The sequence below is a fragment of the Lithobates pipiens genome, unplaced genomic scaffold, assembly GCF_037356315.1.
Source record: "Lithobates pipiens isolate NorthernLeopardFrog02 unplaced genomic scaffold, aLitPip1_a1.2 Scaffold_19, whole genome shotgun sequence".
Lineage (NCBI taxonomy): Eukaryota > Metazoa > Chordata > Amphibia > Anura > Ranidae > Lithobates > Lithobates pipiens.
Genome location: NW_027507764.1, coordinates 432,707,935 through 432,720,474, shown reverse-complemented (window position 1 = coordinate 432,720,474; position 12,540 = coordinate 432,707,935). Strand labels below are relative to the sequence as shown.

Sequence of the window (12,540 nt, the reverse complement as noted above, 5' to 3'; positions counted from 1 at the left end):
TGTAATGCATGGGAAACAGAAGAGCTAAGTGGGGGTAACGTATTTGGGCAGGAGCTCAGACAGGGTTTTCTTTTGTAAAATTTTGTAAAATTCAGATGTTTCACATGTGTTAGAGATGGCTTCAACAATGGCACATCTACCGCAGTGGGCCTAAAAGTGATTATAAACCTAAACTTTTTAAAATAACAAACCTATTATACTTCCTATCTCTATGCAACGGTTTTGAACAAAGCAGCCCTGGTGACCCTTCTGGGGTTCCCCACCAGAAATCTAGCAAGCCACTTGCAATGGGGGCACTCAAGCAGGCTTAATCCTGATGGGGGGGGTAGTCTAGATTTCTGGTGGGGAACCCCAGAAGAGAAGGGTCATCAGGGCTGCTTTGTTCAAAACCGTTGCAGAGATAGTAAGTATAATAGGTTTATTAAAAAAAAAAAAGTGTCCATTGACACACACAGTGCGCCTCAAGCCTGCTCACTGGCTGTGGTTGACAGCAACAGGAGCCAAGGAGAGAGAGAGAGAGCCATTGCTCTCGGTCACAGTTCTGGATCAAGATCGGGCTCAAGTAAGCATTAAGGTGGACTGGGGGAGCTTCCTCCAGAAGATTTCTTTCCTTAATACAGAGATTGCATTAGGGTAAAAAACTCCCTTTTGAACCACTTTAAGGCTGGCACACTGAGTTTCTAGGGTACTTTTGCAGACTGGATTTCCATAGGATTACAAGTATGTTATACAGTTCTTAAAGAGGAACTGAACTGAGTGCCAAGGTACACTCATATACCAGGAAACTGCACTGCTATTTTTTATGAGGAGTTCAGAAAGCAAAAGATCAAAAATTAGATTCTGATTAGTAAGCCAATAGTAGACCTCTACAATTAAGCTCGTTATGAGTCAAACATGTCGGAGGTGCATGACCGATGGGCTGGGATCTGAGCTGAAGCCAGTTTTTCATTTGCCTTACATCGGAATTGAATACAGTGTGGGGCAGTATCTGCATGCTGTAATACCCAGTAGTTAGGGGGTCATAGTTTACTTTTAATGTTCACAGGAATAGTTTATTTGATTTTGTTAAACCAATTTAGTATTAATAGTTGCTAATAGGGGAGGTTTCAAAAGTCTTAGAAATTGTTTTAATTCATTATGTTTTTTTTTTTTTTTTTTAAGACATCGTGTCTTAAGGCATACTGCAGTTATATGTACCAGTAAGTCACTGAATGTGCGGGCGTCTGTCTCTAGGAGTAATGCACTGGAAGATGAAGAAAGCAAATCTGGAAATATGCTTGTATTTGTAGATGTGGAGAACATGCACATGGTAAGCAGCTATACACATTGGTCCAACTTTTTGATTTTATTGCCAATTTGTTCCAAGTTTGTAAATCAAATGTGACGATTGTATGACTCCAAGATTCTGAAAAATCTCCTTATGTTTGAGGGGTGAGGGAAGGAGGAATTACAATTCTATGTGAATGTTTAGTGTTGTATTAAACATTACATTTTGGATATTGGAAAATTCTTTTGCTTCCTTTTTTTCAATGGTGATGCTACTAGCCGTTTTATAAAATTACATCACTTTCTTTACATGTTTTGCACCAAACAAAAACAACTCGTCTTTAGAGAAAACACCATATAGTGCCAGAACATACTGGTATTTTAAAGTGTATTTCTATTTTTGCTATCAAATCAAAATCCCTATATGTTTGAATTCCGATTTAAACAGCTTTCCTAAAAGAAAATACATTTCTCACCTTTTTAGGTGTTTTCTGAAGGCCTCAGCCAGAGCTACTCTGAACAATTTCTGATGAGGGGGAACTAAACCTGTCACCACTGAGGGGGGCATACTCAGTTTCCACTCTTTAGCATGTAATGCAGAAACTACTTTTAGATATAATTCAAAAGAGTGTGTTTGAATACTCTCTGTGCTCATCCCCGAAAAAAAGTTGATATACTTGTAGGACAGACCGTGTACAAATGAGGTTTACAACTGGTAATTTCTCCCAGAATACTACAGGCAGGGTTAATCATGGTAAACATTAACTCTCATAGCAGAGAAAAACCTCCATTTTGGAGTTTTCAGAAAAGATCAAATAAAATATAAGCAGTCATTTCTATTTATTTTTTATTTTTAGTTATGCTAAATATAACAAAAAAAGCAGGTGTTTAGCTTAGTAAATGAGCTTAAGCTATTCTGAATTTCATAATTCCATCATGTATAATATGTAAATTGATGGTTCACTAAGGGAAAAATTCACTTGCAAAATGAGCATTGTATTTGCCTTAAATGAGATCCAAAATTTCAAATCATAAAGGAAAGAAATCTTCTGGAGGAAGCTCCCCCCAGTCCCCCCTAATGCTTACTTGAGCCCGATCTTGATCCAGAACTGTGCCCGAGAGCAATGGCTCTCTCTCTCCTTGGCTCCTGTTGCTGTCAACCACAGCCAGTGAGCAGGCTTGAGCTGCACTGTGTGTGTCAATGAAAACTACTTTTAAAAAAAAATAACAAACCTATTATACTTACTATCTCTATGCAACAGTTTTGAACAAAGCAGCCCTGATGACCCTCCTCTTCTGGGGTTCCCCACCAGAAATCTAGACTACCCCCCCCCCCCCCCCCCCCCCCCCCCATGCTACAATAGCAAGCCACTTACAATGGGGGCACTCAAGCGGGCTTAATCCTGAGCTGCGCTCTCTGTGTCCATTGCAAACTACACAGGTTTAGTCCATTTGTGGCTATTTTTTCACACGCCACCACAAATCCTCGGAGCAGCCTGTTCCTTGGCTCAAAGGGAGCAGAAGAAGACTTGCCTGCTTCATATTTAAATAGCCACTTTAGGAAAGTAGGTATTCACAAAGCCAATTTGCAGTTCTGCCTGGCTACTGTAGATGTGGAGGTATGTTCTACCATTGGTTTATTATTCAGGATTTATATAGCGCTAACAGTGTGCACAGCGCTTTACAACATGAAGGCAGAGACTACAGTTACAATACAATTCACTGCTGGAGGAATCGGATAGCCCTTTCCGTTAGAGCTTACAATATAGGAGGGAGGGTCAAGTGATGCAAAAGGTAACAACTCTGATCTGATGGAGAAAGTAAAAGTACAGTTGTTGGGTGATGGAATGGGTTTTCGGGGATCAAAAAGCAAGCAGATTAGGTTTACTTGATTAATTATTGTTTTCATTCTAGAGTGAAGCGGGTGTGAAAGAATTTCATATAGTTCAAGTGTCAAGCAGCAGTAAGAACTGGAAACTGCAGAAGTCTGTAAATCCCACTGCAGATAAAGGTTGTTTTTTCTTGTCAGTCTCATTTTTGTTTTGCTAATCTTATATGTACATTATTTTTAAACCGTAATAGAACTATTATCATTGACCTAATATGTAAGGCCAGTGAAAGTTTGCGTTACCACTCTAAATATTTCTGAATACAGTGAAAACCCTGCAAAATACTAAACCACTGTGTGATATAAGTGATCCCCTCCTGGGGGATCTGATTTACTAAATTGCAATTTGAACTACACGGGTGCTGCTCACATTGTTGTGTGTAACCACATCCAACAGATCTAGCAATCTACAATGTATCATGTGGTGCTTTCTTATCCCATACGTGTATGTGAATACTGTACAAAATATATGTACACAAATCCCTACATTTGTGCATTTATCATCAATTGTCCAATGCTTTCAGTGCATAAAGTCCCATAGATTCTTTATCCAAACAGTATCTTCCTCTACTCCGTGCTCAATGATATTATCAATCCATACCTGCATGCAAGTGGTTCCCACCACCTATGCTTTTATGTCCTCATTTCACATAATGGACCTAACACATAAGTAAATTAGTGTCAGCCACTCAGTGCAGCGCATCTACTGTCATCTATGTAGTTTGAAGCAGCAAAAAAAATGACAATATAATGAAGTGATGCTTGTGACAATAGTGAAAATCAACATATATACTCTCTCTCTCTCTATATATATATGTATGTATGTATGTATGTGTGTGTGTGTGTGTGTGTGTGTGTGTGTGTGTTATTTTTATATATGATATTGATGCTTAAAGTCCAAAAAATAGGGAAAAATAATTAAGGAAAAACTTGATAAATCCAATATCCAGTGTAAAGATGGTGATGAATCAAAGAAAACGTATCTATCGATATATTGTGATTCAAGCTGTGCTCAATCATGACAATCCACCACTGTGTGCAGTGGCTGCTTTCCTTCTAATCGTTAGTAATGCGCTTTCAATAGGCTAGTCGTCAACTGGTACAGATCATCTCGTGGCAGATGGAATTCAAATAAGGTCCTCCATAGTGCAGTAAGTTGAAACCAATTTTATTAAAACAATGTAGTCACTCGCATGTAAAATCGTGGAAGTATATGTAGAATCCAGAACCCTTGATAAAGTCACGTGTCGGTGACGCAATGTGTCGGGAGGAGCTGGGTGTCGTTACTTCTGGTTTACTGCCATGACCAAAAGTTTGGAATTCTCTACATTCTTTTGCTGCCTGACCATTCGATCATGATATTCTACATATACTTCCATGATTTTACATGTAAATGACTACATTGTTTTAATAAAATTGTTTTTAACTTGCTACATTATGGAGCACCTTATTTTTATTCCATGTGCGAGTTGAATTCCATCTGCCATGAGATGATCTGCACCAGTTGATGACTGGCCTGTTGAAAGTGCATTACTATTGATTATAAGGTGAGCGGCCACTGCACGCAGTGGTGTATTTTCATGATTGAGCACTGTTTGGATCACAATATATTGATAAAGACTTTTTCTTTGATTCACCACCATCTTTACACTGGATATTGGATTTATCAAATTTTTTTCTTTATTTTTTCTTATATTTTGGACTTTTATGCATCAGAAGTTGAATTTGTTTATCATCTAGTTATAGATGTTTGCACATTTTGTTTTATATATAGTGTTGATTTTCACTATTGATCATCTGTGTGTGTGTGTGTGTGTGTGTGTGTGTATATATATATATATATATATATATACCTCATATTTCTATTTTTACATGTTTTGGTATGTGGTGACACTACGGGGAGTGGCAGCTTTAGTCACTGTTTTTGTTTATACATAATTTTTCTGGTGACGCCCGGGAGCGCATGGTTTTTTTTCAATGTTCATTTAAAATAATTGTGACAATGTTTCTAATGTAAAATGAGCAATACGTTTTGTGCAGTGAAAGACTGTGACGTAATAAACAGACAAAACAAAAAAGTGTCCATAAATTGTCCTAAGACCGAGAAAAGAAGTGACCAGTATGAACAGTCAAAATGAATTCCCACAAGCCGTGATAGATAAAAATCTTAGGATAGCTAAGTTGACACCAGTCACTCTCACACAAGGCTTACTACTACTACTTACTTTCTAATTGGAGTGGTCAGCAACCAGTAAAGCCAACTTCATGAAAAAGGGTGTAATCTTTATATGCAGCCCAGAGATATATAGGAAAGATTCAAACACAACTTCCTTTGTTATTACACAGAACCCATACTTGGGTATCCTGCGCAAAGTACAGCACATTAGGCAGCTCCCAGGCAAGCTCAGCAGTTATGCCATTCCACAAATACTAGCCATCTCGCATAAGTAATTAGGGCTAAATTAGCTTTTCACCCATGGAGTACACAGATATGATGCCCGCTTGCCTCCTGGAATCTCTCTCAAGTAGGTCTTCCCTTTTGGGATACTTGTTTTGTAGTTTGTGTTAAACCAATTTTTTTCTATATTGTCAGCAAAGATGGAGACCAGTGGTCTCTTAAAAAGACAGACACCGGGTGTGGAAAAGACCTACCTGAGAGAGATTCCAGGAAGAAAGCGGGCACCATATTTGTCATGTCTCTTTGCCATGAGGGAAAAGCTAATTTAGACCAAATTACTTCTTTATTAGGTCTATTATTAGGGGAGGTGTGCACATAAAGGCCTAGGTGGTGGGAGCCACTTGCATGCAGGTGTTGATTGATAATATCATTGCACGCGGAGTAGAGGAAGACATTGTTTGGATATATAAAGAATTTGAGACTTTTTATAAACTGAAAATATTGGACGTTTGATGTTATATGCACGGATGTAGAGATTGTGGTATCACGTATATAGAAGTGTTTTTATATATATATATATATATATATATATAATGTGTGTGTATGTATATATTTTATACACACACAGTGTATTTGTGTGTACATATATACGCTATTCACATTATTCACATAGATGTATGGGATAAGGGAGAGCCATATGAAACATTGTTGTTTGCTATTGACTTACTATGGCCATGTTGCCATATTAGGCCAGTGATGTCAAGAGCAACCCTGCCTCTTTGTGTAAGCACAGCCACAGGGTACACAATGCCCTGGCCTCAGTAGGTTAGGTGGCAGTGGACAAGAGTGACAGCTTTCTTCCTGGTTCTGTTCAGAACCCAAATTCAAACCAATCCTGAGCTTATCCCTAATGCTAAGGCCTCATGCACACTGGATGTTTTTACAGCTGCTTCTGGGGGCATCTGACTTTTTTTTTTTTTTTTCTACTTGTCCATGCACACATAGGCTTTTATTAGCATTTAGTATCAGGAGTTTTTAGAGGCAGAACTAAAAAAACAACACTTCCAGTGTGTCCAGGAGCAGCAGAGTTTGGGCAGAAAAATACGATTGACGCTACTAAAAGCAGCTAAACGTGCCTAAAAACAAGTGCTTAAGCATTCATTTATTGTAATGGGTAAAATAAATTATTTATTCTGGCCAATGAAAGGATTTAACTCCCCAGAGCTTGACGCTGTAAAAGCTCCTAAAAGCATGTAAAAGCTTTAGACACTTTTACAAGCATCCTTTGTGCATGAGGCCTAATGCTGGCCATGCACTATACAAAAAGATTGGCCCGAAATTCATTCATTTGGCCAGTTTGGTCGGTTTTTCTGCCAGTTTGGTCGATTTTTCGGCCAGTTAATGGGCATAAAATCGCTGCAATGTTTTTGAGCCGAAGAAACAGTTTGGAAATTTTCTAACGAACGATAAATTGAAAGGTTAATGTGTTTGCCATCCGAACTGTTTGCACTAGGTATATGTAAAAAAAAAAAAAAAAAATTTATTCATTTATATCCACTGAACTATTTATTGGTCATTACATGATGACCTTATCGTTTGCTCTCACGGCCACGATGACGTTCATTTTTCAAAAATGGGTTCGGCCGATTTTTCATATAGTGTATGGCCAGCATTAGTCCTCTCTTCATTGTTCTGAAAGTTTGTGAAAGGTTCTTGAGAGAAGAGTAAATAATTATAATTAATATGTAGAGATTAATGTACTTAAAAGGAAAAATACAGTTGTAGATTTTTTTTTTCTGGCCTACATAACAGCATTAAGTGGTGTCCTTTTTGTTATCTGCCTGAAGGTCAGCTGTAAATTGTATCTCATCTCTAGCTTGCAGCAGAGTGCAGGAGGAAAAGGTTTACTTTGCATATACTTAGTGCTAATTAAACTAAAGGGTTTGATTGGAATAAATATAGATTGGATTTGAAGATTACATAACTGAACCCTATGACTTTTTGTATGCGAACTAAAGTAATTTAATATTTTAATTTCCTTTTTAGACACTAAAGTAACCAGCAGAGAAAGGGCCAAAATGTGCTTCAAAGCCGTTCGATGCAAATTATCCTCCCCAGGTAAAGATTACAAATCTACTTGGATACTCTTAGTTGATGCAAATAATTAGCTCTGTTTTTGACCAATTATAAAAGTTAACAACTTTTTTTGCCTCTATACAATCACTTTAGATGACGAGAAATCATTAGACAGATACACGTTTGGGGACATTGTCTTTGGAGGTGAACAGGTATGGTTGGGTTATTGTACTCCTTGCTTTGTCTGTATTGTATACAGTATAAATATTATGCAGTATCTTTCTGTTATAAAATGGATAATTAGCAGTTTTCAAAAAAGAGTGGCCCGTCTGTGTTTAAAAAGGAATGGCACCACCTTAAAGGGGTTTTTCCAAAATCAATAAAAAATTCAGTTTTCTTGGGGTCCCTCCATGTTGTACATTTCTTCTGTAAATAGCTAAAATTATTTGTCTGTCTGGCATCTGATGGCTGAAATTCTGTGGCTCACATGGAGAACTATAACTACATTACCAGTGCTGCTTTGAAGTCCTATTTACTGTGCCAGAAAAGCAGATTTTTTAGATTTCTTTTAAATCACCTCACCCCATGCTCACCTAGAGCTAATGTTTTGGTGAATGTTGGCAGGTTAAATCACCTTTTCGGTTATCTCACTGTGACTTCGCTATTGTAATCACCTCACTAGCATTGTCAGCTCTGGCTGCTTATATTAATTACTATTCTCCTTGTTTTTTTGGGGCCACAAGCTCCAGTACAGAGTACTAAGCACTGGAATGGTATACAGAAGCTAATGTTGCTTTAAGATTAAGGCCACTGCTAGCATTTGTACCAGTGTTACAATAAATGCAAGTTACTCTCTTCTCAGCTGTGTCAATAACATCGAACAACCTGCTTTTCTTACTATTTTGATATCTTGTTTTTGATTCCTTTGAAGAAATGTAAAATGTAAACCTTGATTGAAATTGTGTTTTTGCAGATAATTAGTTCGACCACCCCATGCGCAGACTTCTTTTTCCATAGTTGCCTGTTGCAATATAAGAAAAAACAGCATTCAAATACAGGTGGGCCTTCAAAATCAACCCCTGATGAAGCAGTCAGGTTGATACAAAAGTGCAGTGAAGTGAATCTCCATTTAATTGTTTTGTGGAAGGTAAGCAACAAAATGGAGGGCTTCTTGAGAAATTTAGAAGTACGTCTGATCTTGTCAATGCATGCACAATTAGTACAACTTTAGTCAGTAAATGTGGTATAAAATGTCTAACTTATAAATGTAAGTATAAACAATCCTTCATAAATTTTAGTGTGTTTAGTCACCTTAAAAATTTTCATACTGGAATATTAAGTAGCCGTTAAGTGAGCAAACATGAAACATTAACATTTTATACATTGGCCATCATCATGCTTTAGAGCAGAGGTGCCAAACCTTTTGAAGCGTGAGGGACACTTAAGCGACCTGGTAACTGGTCACGGGCCACAATGAGCGGAGCGGGTGGATGATAGGTCCGTGTGCACTCTGCACAACTTACTCTACCCTATGGGCCCTCCAATCTGATCCACCCAGGTGGAAGGCGATGGATCCCCTTTTGATTTGATTTTTGCGGTTCGCTCCATAGAGGTGAATGGAGGGTCCGATTGGGTCGGACCGATTGCGTGAAAAGAGCTCAAGGCTGATTTCAGCCTGCTCTCCTGTTTCTGTGTCTCCCTTTGTCCCCTCCCTCCTCTCTCTGCCTATCAGCTCCCTAATCCTCCCCTTCTGCTCTAAAAAAGTTTTTTTTTCTATAGTTCCCTCTGATATAGAACATTAGGCTCTGCAGTGCATCTCATTTATAAAAATATGCGGTATAATAGTTTACGTCTGGGCACAGTTCAGCACTCTCGTGATTGCCCGCTGGTCTCCTCCCCTCCTCTCCTCGGCTGATGTCAGCAGGGGTTTTTCAGCACCTCCCCCTGAAGCTGTCGCATCGGGAGAGGAGGACCAGCGAACAGTCAGCTGAGCACCGAACGATGCTCTGAAGTAAGCTATTATGCTGCATATTTTTATAAATGACATGCATTGCAAAGCTTAATGTTCATATCAGAGGGAACTGTAGAATTATTTTTTTAACCTTAACAAACACTTTAATCTACAAGCTGAGGTCTGTAGGCATGGACCATAGGGTATGTACCTGGAAAGAAAAATGGGGCGTGTCCAAATGGTTGTGATAAATAACATAATCAGAATGGTCTAGAGTGGTTAGTGGGGTTCCCCAGGGCTCTGTCCTGGGACCAATTCTGTTTAATTTATTAATAAATGATATAGAGGATGGCTAGCTTGATCCCAGTGTTTGCTGATGACACAAAAAATATGCAGGGCAATAACACAGCAGGATATAGAAGCTTTACAAGATGACCATAATAAATTAATGGAGTGGCTTACTACTTGGCAAATTAAGATTAACATTGAAAAATGTAAGATAATGCACTTGTGGGGTAAAAATATAAATGCAAGTTACTCTTTAGGGGAGAATCCCTAGGGGATTCCATGATGGAGAATAATCTTGGAGTCCTAGTAGAAGAAAAACTGAGCAATAGCATGCAATGTCAAGCTGCAGCTACCAAAGTCAGCATGCACTATAAAGGGAATTTACATCAGAACTAAGACAATTATTCTGCCAATTTATAAAACTCTGGTTCAACTCCATCTGGAGTTTTAAACTTTAAAAGCCTTGTTTGACACACGCACACTATTGAAAATCAATATTTATATATTAACCACTTCCCACCCGCTGGCCGTCATATGATTTCCTTGACTTTGAGCGAGGATATCTGAATTATGCCTGCAGCTACAGGCATCATTCAGATATCGTCTTTTTCATCTGGAGATGCCCTACACCAGGGATCCTCAAACTACGGCCCTCCAGCTGTTGTGAAACTACACATCCCATGAGGCATTGTAAAACTCTGACATTCACAGACATGACTAGGCATGATTGGAATTGTAGTTCCTGAACAACTGGAGGGCCATAGTTTGAAGACCCATGCCCTACACCATAAGAATGATCGTTCTTACGTGTGGCAAGAGGGGACGCCCCTCTGGCCGTCCTCCAGTGCTTCTACCGACTCACCGCTGCCATCAATGAGTCGGAAACAGGATCAGCCGGCCCTGGATGTTTACCATAGAGATTTCCGGTGGACCAGATGGTTGCCAGAGTCTATATGATCGTTCGGAGGCCAGGCACGATGTTATGACTTCGCGCCCAACCTCTGCATTCTACTTGGTTCTAGATAGTTTTTTTTTATTATTGTTATTATTTCAGGATTCCCAGCCTAAAGGTGAGATGTGGGATCTTATTAACCCCATATCTCACGGTAAAGAGTACTTCTCATGCCATTGTTTACATTCTTTGTAAAAGGAATAAAAGTGATCCAAAAAATTTTTTTTTAAAAGTGTCAAACTAAAAAAAGTAAAATTAACAATAGAATAAAAAATATTGAAAGTGCCCCTGTCCCTGTGTGCTCGCATGCAGAAGCGAACGCATACATAAGTCCCTCCTACATATGAAAACAGTGTTCAGACTACACATGTGAGGTATCGCCATGAACGTTGGAGCGAGAGCAATAATTCTAGCCCTAGAGCTCCTCTGTAACTCAAAACATCTAACCTGAAAAAATGCCTATGGGGATTTTTAAGTACAGGCGTTTGTCGCCATCCCACAAGCGCGTGCAATTTTGAAGCATGACATGTTTGGTATCTATTTACTCGGAGTAACTTCATCTTTCACAATATGTAAATAAAATTGGGCTAACTTTACTGTTTTTCATTTTGTTTTGTTTTCCAAAAAAAGGTGTTTACAAATACCATGCAAGATAACAAGTTGCAGCGACCGACATTGTATTCTCTAGGGTCTTGACTATAAAAGCGTATATAATGTTTGGGGGTTCTATGTAATTTTCTAGCAAAAAAAATATGATTTTTATATGTAAGAGAGAAATGTCAGAATTGGTCTAGGTGGCAAGTGGTTAAAGTGGTTGTTAACCCACTTCTATAAAAAGCTTCTATAAAAAGCTCCCATCCCCTCTTTAAAATAACAACAAGTGCCCCTGTGTCAATATAAACAATATGTTTATCTGTACCTATAACACAGCGGCTCCGGGCGATCAGGTGATTCCTCGGCTCTCTCCTCTGCTGGCTGACGGCTCCAGCGGATGTTGCCAAGCACTGCCGCTGACATCAGCTGGGGAAGAGAGGAGAGAAAGAGAGCCAAGGCGTAACATGGTTGCTGGTGTGATATCGGTACAGAGGAGAATGTTTTTTATATAACACAGACATGGCACTTATTGTTATAATACAGAGGCGATGGGAGCGTTTTATAATCATTATGAAAGCAGCTGGAGCGGAGGGGGCGGGCGCTGATACGAGCAGACAGGCAGGGAGGGGAGAGGACAGAGGAAGACAGAGCAGGGCTGCGGATGACGGAGGCACGTAAACTGACCACGGTGTCAGGGCCCAGCAGCTGTGATTTTGGGGCGGGGCATAGCCAGGCAGGATCAGCCAGGTTTTTTTTTTAGGTGGTACAGGGGGCCAAATGAGATAGCGCAAGCACTGTGCTGTATAACATGCTTTAACCACTTCAGCCCCAAAAGAATTTACCCCCTTCCTGACCAGGCCGTTTTTTGCGATACAGCACTGTGTCACTTTAACTGGCAACTGCGCAGTCATGTGACATTGTACCCAAACAAAATTGATGTCCTTCTTTTTTTTTTTTACCACGAATAGAGCTTTCTTTTGGTGGTATTTGATCACCTCTGCGTTTTTTTTATTTTATTTAATCGCAATAAATATTCATTGGTTTGCGCAAAAGTTATAGCGTCTACAAAATAGGGGATAGATTTATGGCATGTAATTTATTTTTTACTAGTAATGGCGTTGATCAGC

The 12,540-nt window shown here is 39.2% G+C and overlaps 1 protein-coding gene across 2 annotated transcripts in view; it reads left to right on the top strand.

Annotated features, from left to right (window-relative positions):
- TRAPPC8 (trafficking protein particle complex subunit 8) overlaps nucleotides 1-12,540 on the top strand; it is a 128,988-nt gene that overhangs the window by 107,292 nt on the left and 9,156 nt on the right. For both annotated transcript variants that reach the window (XM_077492613.1, XM_077492614.1), the window contains 5 exons: nucleotides 1,162-1,309; nucleotides 3,181-3,277; nucleotides 7,599-7,670; nucleotides 7,782-7,840; nucleotides 8,602-8,775. In XM_077492613.1, the coding sequence (XP_077348739.1) occupies nucleotides 1,162-1,309; nucleotides 3,181-3,277; nucleotides 7,599-7,670; nucleotides 7,782-7,840; nucleotides 8,602-8,775 (550 nt within the window). The remainder of the gene's footprint in view (nucleotides 1-1,161; nucleotides 1,310-3,180; nucleotides 3,278-7,598; nucleotides 7,671-7,781; nucleotides 7,841-8,601; nucleotides 8,776-12,540) is intronic.